Raw genomic sequence first — 14,757 nt, 5'->3', positions numbered from 1 at the left:
CCATTTTCTCCCCATTCCTGCAATGCCCTTGCACACAAGCACCCCCGCTTTCTGGCAGAGTCATGCTGGTTGATCACGCCGATGGCCTTGTGGTGGCATCTTGTATTATCCCGCTTCGCACTCCCGCTCGTGAATCCTGGACTTGGTTAAGGCCATTGTTATTGGCTTTTGTTATCACTTGTGGCATTGGGCTGGCCGGGTTGGGTATCATGAAATGGGGGAGGGAGTGGAGTGGGAGAATGAGGGGGTGGAGGTTCATGGCTGCTGTGTGGTCATGGGGTCCACGAAGCCGAGGGTTGTGAGCTTTCCTTATTTGCTAGGCCCGCGCAGTGAAGATAGAGTGGTACGCGCGCTTTCTGACCGCTTCCGCCATTTTCCGCACGGTTTCGCTTTCGTCTTTTTTGAAAGTTTTCCCTTGCACTTATTTATCTTATTTTGTATTAGTATTCACTCTTCTCTCTATTGCGTATCAACAAAAGATAATCTATGCACGAACTAGTATTTTTGCTTGTGGTTAGATATTTTACATCTAGGGTCCCTCAGACACTGGGCCGGCGACGCGAAGGCTGGCGTCAGATGCCCTTTTTCGGCGGGTTGTTGTCGTTCGGCCCGGGCCGAGCGATCTTTTATTCATTCCTGCGTTCATTCATGCTTTTTGTTCTTCGGGCTTTTGGTTTTGGGATTGTTCTCGGTCCGCTGCGCTTGAGGAAGATATACGATGCAACTGGTTATTATTATTATTCTCATTATTATGATAATGATTACGATTATTATGATTATTGTTGCATTCTATTGTATCATGCTAATGAATTTCATTTTCTTTTCTTTTCCCCAGTTTTTTTTCGGTGCCTATTTTCTAGGTAATTATGGTTACAAGACGCGAAATTTGGACTTAAGGAGTTGCCTTTTAAGCAGTGTAATAATTGAGTAGCTGGCGTGCTTGCACGGGAGTACAGAGGGAGAACTTGTCCGGAGGGGATTGCAGACCATTGCATGCTTGATAAGTATTTTGAAACACCGGAAGTTCAACAGGTGTTTGATGAAGTGAGATGAAAGGGGCGTATCGTCTTCAGATATTTTTTTTCTAATATCTTGCGAGGAAAGAAAATGATGGGGAAGTTTCCAACGTACTACAGGCATTTCCTTTAAGAAGATGATGTTAGATACGAAGTTAGATGAAGCGTGGGGAGAGAGCGAGGAAGAAGTCACACCAGGTAGGAGACGGGGTTTCGGTGAGGGTGGGCGGGTGGGCGGGTGGGTGTGAGTGTGTGTGGGCTGGAGTCCGCTTTTGGCGTGGGTTGTCTTGTTAAGGGTGGTGGATGAGGAGGGGTGGTTACGAAAGACGATTAGGGTGTTGTGGGGAAGAGGCGAGAATAAGGCGATGGTAGGTGGACGGAGGTGAGGGAAAATAACAACAGAGAGAGTTAAAGAAAAACATAAATAATGAAACAAAGAAATTATATAAAAAATGTATATATATTATAAAGTAAAGATATAAATGTCAAACAGGAGTAAGCTCGCTAAACAGACTTATAGCGCGGAATCCCCGGCGTTCATTCCCTCATTCCTGCAGCGACAGCTTGCGTTGTTGTTTTCCCAGCTCGAAACATCGCTTACGTCACTCGCCCGGGATGAAACCTCGAGGCCTCAAGCAACACGACTCGTCTCTTGTGTTATTATCAGAATCTATCTATTTATAGGTGTAACATCACTCGGTGTGTCCATATCTTGGGGAGTTAATGATGGAAATGATCATGATGTGGAAATGGATGCACGGTGTATGCTGTGGGTAAGAGAGGTCACATAACTGTGCTTGCATGCGCTTGCTTGTATGCGCCTGGAGGGGAAATGGGGGAGGTAGGGGGTAGGAGGGGGGGGAGAGGTCGCTCAACCTCAGATGGAAAAAGGTTGTAGGTTCGAGAGTTTGGTTGGTCAAATAACTTTTCGATTGATAGATAGAAGTTATGTAAAAAGGAGTTAGAAAGGATTTGTGTATTTGTAACTGAGGAAAAGCGAGACAGTATCAGAGAGAGTTAATAATACGTGTGACAGTGTATGTGATCCCCAAAGGAGGATGAGTGTGGGCGTAGAATTAGGGACAAATATGAACTAGCTGACGAGGTGAATGTCAAGAGTCGCGGGTCACGGAGTGGAGCTGGAAGTGGGCTTCGGGATCTTAATGCTCTGTAAATGTAAACGAAAGAAAAAAAAGGTAGATAGTCTGTATAGTAGAAAAGATAGAAGGAATTTTTATGTTAAACTATACAGTTACTTGTGCTATCAATTGTAATTAGTTTGGGTCTTAACTGGGCAGATGGATCCAGTAATAGCAGGTTTCGAAATGAATTACTATTATTGAAACAAGACGAAGTTAGGCCTATCGAAGTTCTGTAAGCTTTTGTTCCTCGGCCGCGGAATGGTATTGGGGAGGGAGCAGACCAGTCGGTGGGGGTGACAAGGGCTCAGGGGAGAGTCAGGTTCCTCTCCTCCTTTCCCCCCCCCCCTCTTATCCACTCTCCCCCCTTCCACAGTCCGCCTTCCCCTTCCCCCGCCCTCCTTCCACCCCCTCCCCTTCCACCTTTCGCTGTCCTCCTTCCCTCTTCCCCCTCCCTCTCCCCCTTCTCTCTCACTCTCTCCACCCCACACCCCCAACCTCAGTCCACCATCACCCACCCTGCAGTCGTGCCTCGCCCTCTGCAATGCTGCATTTCACAACCACTGCTCATGTCTCTCTCTCTCTCTTTCTCTCTCTCTCTCTCTCTCTCTCTCTCTCTCTCTCTCTCTCTCTCTCTCTCTCTCTCTCTCTCTCTCTCTCTCTCTCTCTCTCTCTCTTCTCTCTCCTCTCTCTCTCTCTCTCTCTTCTCTCTCTCCTCTCTCTCTCTCTCTCTCTCTCTCTCTCTCTCTCTCTCTCTCTCTCTCTCTCTCTCTCTCTCTCTCTCTCTCTCTCTCTCTCTCTCTCTCTCTCTCTCTCTCCTGGCCATTTTTATGATCGTTTTTTGATAATTGTTTTTTTTCTTCTTCAATGTCTGATGTCTCTTGTAAAAGCACGCGATGCTGGTGTCTGTCTAGCGAGGCGGGAATGGTTTTTATTGTCCTTTTTTGTGTCGGTATTCGTCTGAACTTGTTCTTTTTATTTTCCTCCTTTTCCTAGACCATTGGAGTTTCCCGGCTGTCCCTCGCTTTTTTTCCCTCTATCCTGTTTTTTTCCTTCTTGCCTACTTTGCCTTAGTAGTTAATTTGCTTTATTTTTTTCTTCATTATTCTGTTTTAGATTTTCCTTCTGAGTGATTTTTGGGAATTGTAATATATATATTTTTAACCCGCTTATTGTCGATTATTCATTTTGGTCCTCATGACGTTTTTTGAGCTAATTGCCCACAGATTTTTGCACAAATACGTAAGCCATTTGCACGGGTAATTAAACCCTTTCCTCCAGCAAATTACTAATCTCTCTTCTTACTCGTGTTCTTAATGAGTCTTGAAATGAAGTTCTCCCTACTTTTTTTTTGATGGTTGAAGTATTTATGTGTGCTCCCCCACACGTTTTCCGCTCATAAATGTAAAAACGTGTAAAAAATGTAAAAGAGAAAAGAAAAAAAAACGCAGTCTTGTGCATAATGTACAATGGTATCTGATTTTAGAGATTTTACAAAATGTAACATCAATCGAAATTCAACGTCAGTTTTTGAAATATGCAAATAATGTGATTTAAATTATGGAAGGGGTACAAGGATTATTAATAGTAATAAGAAAAAGGGTAAAAGGATTTATTGATTATAGGTACCTGAAGGGTGAAGCAGTCATTTAATAATAGTCATGAATAATCTGAAATTGATGTGAAAAGGAGAAATTGAAAGGGAATGCATTGGCCGCTCGCGAAGTTTCCCGCCATTGTGTGACCGCCACCCCCCTTTCCCGGGCCCCCCTCCCTCTGCCTCTCCTTCTCCCTCCTTCCAGCCATGTGTTGGGAGCTTCCCCTGGGGATTTCACCGCAGGCTAATCTGTGCCCTCGGGATAAGGAGAATTAGGTCGTTGTTCCTTTGCTTTAGGGATGGACATTTGGCGCCTGAGGGTAGTGGGGGGGGGGGGGAGGAAATGCAAGTCCCGGATGTCTTATTTCTCCTTGTTTATAAGAGGGGAAAAAAGTCTTGAAAAGTTATTTGTGCAGAAAGATCCGGAAGAAAAGAAAGAAAAATGACGGGTCTTCTTCAAGGATTGTATATTTTCTTTTGCAGAAATAAACTGCAAAGTGAAAACAAACTCTCGCGGGAACCGCTGCATCTCGGTTGATATGCAAAGTGGAGCGAAAGTTGGATATTGAGTTAGCACATTTTCTCTTTTTTTTCTCCAAACATTTATACACTTTGTAATGACAGCAGCAACCATAAAGATAAAAGAATGTCAGTTTGTATGTTAATGATGTATGAACGCTCATGGGTAAGGCTCCTGTTTGTTTGTTTACATTTTTTGATTTGATATGCAAATTAGGTTCTTAAGGCGGGGTAGCAACCTTCGGATTCTTCTCCGGTATAGTAAAAACCAGTAGTTCAATATGCGAAACATTATTGGTGTCGGGTTACCTGTTGTTTTGGTCACGTCAAAGAGATTATTTATTCCCGGTTGTTCTGGGGTAAGTTATTGTAGAATCGCATATTATGCTTTGATAATTTTGGGGCCATGATTATAACGAGGATTTGAATTCTATGGATTATTTTTTTTGTATTGTACCTAATGGTCCGTAGATGCATTAGGAAGCCTCGGTGCGCGCGTGGCTCTACACTGGTTCTGGCGGGTCCTAATGGCCTTGTCTGAGGAAGTCGGGGAGTCCAGGGTCGGGGGCTCGGGGACGGGGGAGGGGTGTGGTGAGACAACTTGCTCTGCAGAGTGTGACGTCACGAGGTTTACCTTGGCGCTCTTATCGCGTCGTGCATTAAACGGCTAGCTTTACTTGTTGCTTTATACTTTATGGGATTCCTGTTATTGGCTGGTTGGTGGTCGGTCGGGTCTGGGAGGTCTGAGTCCTAGAGCTGGCCTGTGAGGCAAGGAATCTTGGACACGTGCATTATTTTTTGTCGGCTCGTCTTCCGTGGCGAGGAGAAGGCTGAAGGCAAGTCAGTCTTTTTGTGGGGTTCTAATGGCGTCATTACATCTCTTTACCTGAACGTGATTTTAATGGAAGGTTTCTCTGTTGCAGACCCGGTGAAGGCAGCGCGGCCAGGTGGACCGACCAGCGGACCGCGCGGGCCGCACGTGGGCCATGGCGGCAGTGGGCCGGGCCAGCAGCATCCGGTGCCGCATGCAGAGCAGCTGCGGCGCCTGGAGGCCGAGGTGGCGGCCCGGGCGGCGGAGGTGAAGGCGGCGCGAGCGGAGCGGGACCAGGCCGGACGCGGCGTCGAGGCGCTGTCCGTCATCATCCATCATCTCACCCACACCGTGAGTACCGGCGCTGGGCGAGCCAAGCCGTCGCCTCTTTTCCGCAGCTTTCTTCACTTCTGGAGCACCACGGGGCGGGCGCCTGGAGGCCTCCCGGGGTTACTGAAGATGGCTTGGCCCTGAGGCCCTTAGATTGGACAACCTTTCTCGGGGCACATGGGAGGGAGGAACATCTGTTCATAAAAAAGACATATTTTTAGCTCTTCGTAGCAGCTGTTGCAGGGACCTACGTTGTCTATAGGCCACTTGAGCTGGTTACGCCCCTCCGAAGCCAGACCGGATCTGGTCACACCAGGCCACTACTGTTTATCAAGAGCCGAGTGTTAGATAACTAAACACTGTTGCACGTGGCACCTCCCCCACTCCCAGTACCCCCCACCCTTATCCTCGCATCTTCGGGCGCCCCTTACACGTGATTCAGGACCAGCCCCGCGCGTCCCTCGCCGTCTCCCCTCGCACGTGTTCCCTCAAAAGCGACCAGGTTCCCAGACCTTTCTCCCTATTCACGGCCAGCTGTCTGTCCCCATAGTCTACTGGGCCCGTGTCCCTCTGCGCCTGCCTTACACGAGGACCCGCGGTAACGATCGGCTATGGGAACATTTCCCGCGCGGAGTATGCAGTCGCGTCTGCTGCTAAAAATCCGGTTTATAAATAGAGTCCCCAATGCAGTTTCGACCGCTTGATGCTTTTTTTTTTTCATTCGCCCTGGCTACATTACAGTTGGAAGTACAGTTGCCTCTGCCAGGCGTCGGTTACAACAATCTATAAAACCCGGTCCGGGGATGGCTTGCTTGAAGGCACTAATCTTTTGTTGCATTAATGAAATTCGATAAAATAAGAAAGAAAGAAAGAAAGAATATCGACATAATCACAATCGCCGCAGTGCTAATACTAGACGGGGAAAGTTAGATTACCAATATGTTTTTGTAATTTTTATAATGCCAGTCGTTCTCCTCCCGAATAATGAACTTATTTCTGAAATCGTGATGGATTGCGGCGGCGGCGGCGGCGGCGGCGACGAGGCAACGTATCGCGAACACACAGGACAAACCGCCAAGATCGTTCTCAATGACGCGACCTGCTCTGGCGCGAAACCTTGGCTCCCCGCGACACACCCGAGATCCTTGTTATGGCATAGGAAGGCATTGCGCTTGCGTCGCATTCCGTAATGTTCAGTGTGTAAAAAGAAATGAAGTAGATATATGAATGAATGATGCTACGCAGAGAGGCTTACTAACCGGCAATGAACCTTTATATACAGTATATATCCCAGGATATATACTGTATATAAAAAATGCGTGGATATTTGAATGAATGAATGAATGAAATAGATAAGCCACGAGGCCAAGTAGACCAATAGGCCAACAGCCAACGTTAATATTTTGCTTGTGGTTAAGCACTGATGGTTCTGGCTTCCTGTTAATGGGAAAGTAATCGCCAGGTAGAGAACCGTGCAGCTCCTCTCCCTGCGAACAAGGTCATGTGGCCAGGGTGGCTTAGGCAAGGGAAAAGAAGGTAGCAGGGGCAGGCGGCAGGTGGCGGGTTAGGGGGCAAGGAGTGATGATTGAGGGCAGGGAGTAGGGAGTGGTGGTAGGGTGGGTGGGGCTGGGAGTGGTGACAGGGGCCAGGGAGCATTGGTATGAGCCATGGTTTGGTGGCAGGGGGCAGGGGTAAGTGGCAGAGGGTAGATAAGAGGGAAGGAGCAGAGGATGGTTATAGAGGAAGGGGTATAGAGTAGGGGATGATGATGAGAGGCAAGAGGTAGGCGGGGTAGAAGCACAGGTAGAGGTAGAAGGGTGGTATGTTCACCTGTTGAAGTGAGCTAGCTAGTTTTTCTTCCGCGTTCCTTGGCTGTGTTTGGTGTCTCTCTTTCTGATTTCTTTCGGTTCTTCAATCTCGTGGTTGTTATTCCACTCGTAATGCTGCCAGAGTTTGTTGAGATATTTACGATCGTATATTCTTTTTTTTTTCTCTCTCTCTCCAGTTCTTTTCTCTCCCTCCCGTTCTTCTCTCTCTCTCTCTCTCTCTCTCTCTCTCTCTCTCTCTCTCTCTCTCTCTCTCTCTCTCTCTCTCTCTCTCTCTCTCTCTCTCTCTCTCTCTCTCTCTCTCTCTCTCTCTCTCTCTCTCTCTCTCTCTCTCTCTCTCTCTCTCCTCTCCCTCCCTCCTCTCCTCCCTCCTCTTCTCTCCCCTCTCTCTCCTCCTCTCTCTCTCTCTCTCTCTCTCTCTCTCTCTCTCTCTCTCTCTCTCTCTCTCTCTCTCTCTCTCTCTCTCTCTCTCTCTCTCTCTCTCTCTCTCTCTCTCTCTCTCTGTCTCGTCCTCCCTCACCCTTTCTACCCCCTCTCCACCGCTTTTTCTCTCCTACCCCCTCCCTCCATCCCCGTTTTTATGCTGCTTGGCAAATTATCCAAGCAAGCATTGGTTTTATGCAGATTTTAAATTATATGACCACAGAGAGATGTAAAGTTATTTGGGGTGTAATTATATTTCCATAATTTTTACAGTTAAAAAGAACACAAGATATATTGTCGTTTCTCCAAGGACGATTTCATTAAGCCTCGGGAAATAACATTTCATACATAATAGTACAAGAAAATAAAGTGTTCCGAGGGTAGGTTTCCGCGAGGTTATTTATGGCACACTGCACAATTAAGCCAAACAACGCAAAGGAGAAAGGAAATATGGCCACTGTTGTCGGGTCGACTTAAAAGCCGTTAGTGTGAGACTACGTTCGTGGGGGGTAGGGGGGAGGAGGGTTAGAGACTGCAGGAAGATGGTAGTTGAGGCCCACCCGGTACTCATAACTAAGTCCTCTGTCACTCGCTTCCCCATGTCACTTCCTCTCTGTCGTCTTTTTTTTTTCATTCGCTCTCTCTATCTATCTGTCGCGCTTTTTTTTGTAGCCTGTATGTCGTCGTCTCTCATGATATCTTTCTCTGTTTCCCGTTCTCTCTCTTGCTTTCTCGCTCTCTCTCTTGCTTTCTCTCTCTCTATTCTCTCTCTCTCTCTCTCTCTCTCTCTCTCTCTCTCTCTCTCTCTCTCTCTCTCTCTCTCTCTCTCTCTCTCTCTCTCTCTCTCTCTCTCTCTCTCTCTCTCTCTCTCTCTCTCTCATATTTGCTCTCCTTCCTTCCCTCACTCACTCCGTCCTTCCTTCCATCCTCCCCTCTCTTCCGTCCTTCCCATCTCTGTCCAATCCTCTCCCTCTGCCTCCCTCCCTCTCCGTGTGAAGCGGAGGACATGCGATATATATCTGTCTGCGCAGGATCAGGGGGCATTATTTTAGTTTTATCGCGGCTTGGTTGGCGAGTTCGCATTTTTGCAGACGGCCATTACGTGCTGTTTACCTTTGGTGGATGTCAAACCATTCGGCGGGGCTGACGAGATCGACCAGCTGTGTGGCCGGCTTTGGGACAGCGATTTCCTCGATGGACACATCCTGATTGTTAACTCTTTGGGCTTTCTGGGTGTATACCGACCATGGGGCTGGGGTTATTGTTGTTATTTTCTGTCGGCAGTAGGTTTTCATGGAGCTGTTGTTGTTAGATGTTGGTAGGAGTATTAATCAGGAGGTTAGAATTAACTTTCGGTTATTTTGATCTGCGAGCGAGCGAGCGAGCGAGCGAGAGAGAGAGAGAGAGAGAGAGAGAGAGAGAGAGAGAGAGAGAGAGAGAGAGAGAGAGAGAGAGAGAGAGAGAGAGAGAGAGAGAGAGGGAGAGATGAGTGCGTGAGGTTTGAGGTCTGTCAGGAAATCGTCCATCACCTGTGGGAGTCTCGGCTTGTCACTAATGTTTAGTACGGTTGATGGAACATTTAGCTTTTTGCTGACCTTGCGACCTGTTGGTGTGTGTATTTTGCGTCTCTCTGCCTATCTATCTATCCATCCATTTATCTATCTATCCATCCATCCATATCTATCTATATGATGTATTTTTCTCGCTATCCATCTGGAAATATAATTTTCCGTATTTTTTCGTTTGTTTGTTTTCTCCTGGCTGCAGATATTAATCTCTTCCAACATCAGCAATCCCCATGTCCTTTTGCACCCTCCCATTCCTTTGTTTCTTATTCTCATCCTCCCTTTTCCTTCTTTCGCTACACTTCTCTCCTTTCCGTTCTCCCTCCCCTCTTCTCCTCTCCTCTCCTTCCCCTTCTCTCCTCACATTCCCCTTCTGTCTCTCCCATTCTTCCCTCTCACCTCTTCTCCTCATCCCCTTATCACTGCCCCCCCCCCCCTTCCTCCTCCTAGATCTCTCCCCAATACTGTTTCCGACCCTCCTGCGGACACACAGCGCCCCCTCGCACTCAACCTTCGATTCTCTCAGACAGTTGTTTGCATAGTCTTGTTCACTCTTCTTTTCAACTTCAACTGTTCTTCTCTCTCACGCCCTCTTTCTTTTCGTTTTTTCCCCTTCACTCTCTTCCCTTCGTCTCTTCCCCTCTTCCTCCCCTAAGCTTCATCCCACCCTCCTACCCTCCGTTCTCATGGTATTTCGGTTGTGTGCGTCATGATCACGTGGCATATGCGTACACGTGTCTGTATGCACTGGGGGATACAGCGAGAAGAACAAGTGTGTAGAACAAAAGGAAGAACATTTCGGTTCCACGTCGCCTTGTTGCATGGCCTGGGAATGTTGGAGTTAGCGGCCGTGGTGGCGTGAGGGTGACTTGTATTTCCAGGGGATTTATCACTTTTTTTTTCCTTCTCGTTTTCTTTTTTTGTGTCGTTTATTTTCATTTTTTGAGGTTTCGTATGTGTTCTTTGGGTGTGTTCTGTGTTTTTTTTGTTTTGTTTTGTTTTTGTTTTGCTATGCTATTGTCCTCTGTATTTTCAAGTCTCTGTCTCTAAGTCTGTCTGTCTTTATATCCCCCCCTTTCTCTTTTCTCCCTTCCCCTTCCTCCTTTGATATCCCTCCCTTCCTCTCTCCCTTCGCTTCTCCCCTCTTCCTCCCTCCCTCAGTACACATGACAAGTGTTTACGTGGCATGAATCTACACCAAATAAACGTTTGAATCTGGAACGCCGCGAGCCATACCCTCGTAAGTGACAAGTATTTACATGTCATGCAGAGACAACGGGCCTTCAGTCTCATCCACTGGGGGCAGGGAGAGAGAGAGAGAGAGAGAGAGAGAGAGAGAGAGAGAGAGAGAGAGAGAGAGAGAGAGAGAGAGAGAGAGAGAGAGAGAGAGAGAGACCCACACTCACACATACACATACACATACACATACACATACAGCACGGAGAAGAAAAAAACCCGTATCCTAGGAGACGCAGCGAGGCTTTTAAAGCAGGCAGAGAGGGCGGTTCGTTGGGAAAGTAACTTGATATTTAAGTGTGATGATAATGATTAAGGAAAAGCGGAGTCACGTATGTCAGGTCTATTTATATTTTCCCTCGGGTGGAATGGCCTGGGGGAAGGGGGGGGAGGGGGAGGGGAGTCGTACACCTGCAAAGCGAGCGCCTGTTGGTTGTTGCGGCGTCTCCGGGCGTGGGTTGTGTGTGGCCTCTGCGCTCAGCCAGATGTTTGTTTGTACTTCTAAAACACCCTCTTGACAAACACCTTCTTAATATGATAAACATGTGCTTGGTACCAGCAGCCCTTTCTTCCTTACTCTTCTCCTATGTCTTTTATTTTTTTATGTCATATTCCACCTCCGTTTGGTCATTTTTCTTTTTTTTTTTCCTCCCGACGCGTTTCCTTGTTGTTGTTCGTTGTTTTTGTCGCTGTGTCTTTTTCTGCCTCTCTTTCCTTTTCTTCCCACGTCATTCCATGTGTTCTACCTCTCCTGCTCTCGTATGCTCCTCTTCCTTTACTTCTTATCATCTTCAACTTCCTCTCCTGCTATCTCCTCCCTCCCGGGCTTTCGGGACTCCCTGCAGAGGTTAGAATCTCCCTCGGCCACGTGGGAAGAGGGAGGGGGAGGGGGGGAAGGGGGGAGGTGATGGTGCATAGCCTGGGGCATGTGGCGTAGAAAGCACGTTACCACCCCCCGCCCCCTCCTCTCTTACCCCCACCCCCCACCCCGAAAGTCATGAGCCGCTAAAACACTGTTACGAGAATCTCCACAGGCTGACTGACTCTCTCTTTCTCATCGTGAAAGTTTTATCAAGTTATTTATTGTGTTTGAAGGACTTTTTGCGTGTTTGTGCGAGTTACTGTAGGAGGGTTCGTTTTCTTTTTCTTTTTTTAATGATAAGAGTGGTTTGAATAATACATACGGCGCATGGTCATGGTATGTGGTGAATATACAGTACATATAACTGTGTGTGAATGTTTTAAATTTAATGTTGAGATTCCAACTTAAATTAAGTTGGAGGGATAAAAATCGACCCGAGATTTAAACTCCTTTACCGTTGACCACACGCTCGGTCAACAATGCACTGCAGTTGGTGCGTATGACCTCGGCTGAGATCCGAGCATTTGAATTTGAAAAGTAGGCGTAACAGGGATGCGTTTGTTACTCTCTCTCTCTCTCTCTCTCTCTCTCTCTCTCTCTCTCTCTCTCTCTCTCTCTCTCTCTCTCTCTCTCTCTCTCTCTCTCTCTCTCTCTCTCTCTCTCTCTCTCTCTCTCTCTCTCTCTCCTATCTCTCCTATCTCTCCTCTCTCTCCTCTCCTCTCTCTCTCTCTCCCTCTCTCCTCTCTCCCTCTCCCTCTCTCTCCACTCCCCTCCCTCCTCCTCCTCCCTTCCCCCCCCTCCCTCCTCCTCTCCTCCCCCTCCTTCCCTCCCTCCCTCCCTCCCTTTCCCCTCCTTTCTTCCCTTCGTCCCTTACATTCCCTCCCTTCGTCCCTTCCCCTCCCTCCTTCCCTCCCTTCGTACCTTCCTCTCCCCCCTCTCCCTTTTTCCTCTCTGCATGGCACTATCAGCAAACGATTGGTTGTTTGGCATCTACAAGACGAGCCAAATTCAACACAAGGAACAAGCCCTGGTATGAAGCGGCCACGTCCTCATGTTTACCCCAAACGAGCGAGGAAATGGATTACAGGCTAGGGGGAGAGGGAGAGAGAGTGAGGTGGATTACAGGCCTGTTTGTGGAGCCGTGTGGAGGGATCGAGGCTCAATCAGTGGGATTCGAACTCCACTTGGAAGTCGCTGGCCGGGTGAGCCATGAGCCATGTTGCGTGAGCCGTGTTGCGTGAGGGTTCTCGTTGCGTTTGGCCTCTGCTTGATGAAGAAATGAGTGCGTTTCTGGAGGGCCGTGTAATTTCAGATTTAGCTTGATGGAGCATTTGAATGATACGATCTTACGCTGTTTCTTACGATGTATTTTTTTTCTTTCTGTGATGCTGCTGCTCTGAGTGTCCGTAGGATTATTAGGCAATGTTTACACTAATGCACACGCATACGACCTTCCCCCCTCACATACATGCATATATATATATATATATATATATATATATATATATATATATATATATATATATATATATATATATATGTATATATATAATATGCATATATATATATATATATATATATATATATATATATATATATGTATATATATGTGTATATATATTAACATATATATATATATATACATATATATACATATATACATATATATACATACATATACATATACATATACATATAGATATGCAATTATATATACATATACATACACATACACATATACATACATATACATATACATACATTCATACATTCATACATTCATACATACATACATACATACATACATACATACATACATATACATACATGTATACAGACAGACAGACATCTATTAACAAAGTGAAAATACAATTTATAATAATATCAGAAGATAATCCATCCTTCGGTGACTCGATCCCCCTTCACGCTCGTGCACATGTGCTTGTGTAGAAGGCAAGCTGTTGAGCCTTTCTCGTTTCGCCGATGATGTCAGTCCGGCAACTAATCTGAAAAAGCCGTTTCTTCTCTCCCTCTTTCTCTCTCCCTCTCTCTCTCTCTCTCTCTCTCTCTCTCTCTCTCTCTCTCTCTCTCTCTCTCTCTCTCTCTCTCTCTCTCTCTCTCTCTCTCTCTCTCTCTCTCTCTCTCTCTCTCTCTCTCTCTCTCTCTCTCTTTAACTCTCTCTTTAACTCTCTCTCTCTCTCTCTCTCTCTCTCTCTCCTCTCTCTCTCTCTCTCTCTCTCTCTCTCTCTCTCTCTCTCTCTCTCTCTCTCTCTCTCTCTCTCTCTCTCTCTCTCTCTCTCTCTCTCTCTCTCTCTCTCTCTCTCTCTCTCTCTCCCCCCCGTCGCCTTCTTGGCTGATTTATTTCACCTGTCAAATACGATGACCAAATACCCGCCGTGTTTACAGTGGCGGTGACACGCGAGTAGGCTGGCTGGCGCGCCCGATAGGGTTAGAAGGTGTAGACTTTTGGTATTCTTATTGCCTCGCTGATGTAGATACCGCTCATCGCACATCTGGGCTCGGAGTCAGGAAAGCGATACGGGAGGGTAGGGGCTCGCCACTGAGTGAAAAGTGGCCGCGACAACGTGTCTATGGTAACCGGAGGAAGTGCCTGGCGAGGGGGGAAGGGAGTCCGTGTGAATGGTGTGGGATTCAGGGGTGACGGAGGGTTAGGGGTTGGGGTGGGGGTGGGGGGGTTCAGACCTGTTTCTTCTTCCTTCTTGTTTTACTTCTTCTTCTTCTTCTTCTTCTGTCCTTCTTTTACTTGATGTATTCTTTCTCCCTTTCCCTGTATTTTCTTTTCTTTTTTCTTTTTCTTCCTTGTTCTTCTCCTGTCGTTTTCTTGTTTTTCCCCTCTTCTTATCCTCTTTTTTCTCTTATCCTTTATTTATTCCATGTTCACCTTCTCCTTTTTCCCATTTTCATTTTTATTATTTCACTTTATTTTCTCTCTCTTTCCTTCTGCTTCTCCTCCATCTTCTTTATTCACAGCCTTCTCTAATTGAATTACATTAGACAGATATAAAAGAGATCACAAAGCTTAACTGAATTGTAGGAAATGATCTAATCTAGCATAAGCCTGAGTGCAAGGCTGAAGTTTGTTGTTGTTAAGAAATGTCAGGAGGTTCAGAGACACGCCGCTAGAGTTGAACTTACTGCGCATGTCCGATATTTTTTTTGCTGACATTGCATATCGGATTGCATATTTGGATGAAAAAAGAGACACGGAAGAAAAAGATGGGAACGCGACAACAACAGGAAGTACGGGCGTGCAACGACTTGCAACCGCGCATCATCGTCAATCGGAGCGTGGGCTTGATGGCGAACACGCATCTGTGCAAATACTTCACCATGCACTCCGGTGTGGGCTGCGGGATTTGGAGAAACCGTAAGGCTCAGATTGGCAGATGATAGGCTAGGCTTGTCGACCAT

General features: G+C 46.7%; 1 protein-coding gene across 6 annotated transcripts in view; it reads left to right on the top strand.

Annotated features, from left to right (window-relative positions):
• The window catches only part of LOC122252199 (uncharacterized), a 450,493-nt gene that overhangs the window by 421,333 nt on the left and 14,403 nt on the right, over window positions 1-14,757 (top strand). For all 6 annotated transcript variants that reach the window (XM_086530452.1, XM_086530453.1, XM_086530450.1 and 3 more), the window contains one exon: window positions 5,195-5,433. In XM_086530452.1, coding sequence (XP_086386578.1) covers window positions 5,195-5,433 — 239 coding nt within the window. The remainder of the gene's footprint in view (window positions 1-5,194; window positions 5,434-14,757) is intronic.

Source organism: Penaeus japonicus, unplaced genomic scaffold, assembly GCF_977035675.1.
Source record: "Penaeus japonicus unplaced genomic scaffold, GWHDUDI00000001_assembly GWHDUDI00000033, whole genome shotgun sequence".
NCBI classification, from domain to species: domain Eukaryota; kingdom Metazoa; phylum Arthropoda; class Malacostraca; order Decapoda; family Penaeidae; genus Penaeus; species Penaeus japonicus.
This window is presented reverse-complemented; position numbering and strand designations above follow the sequence as displayed.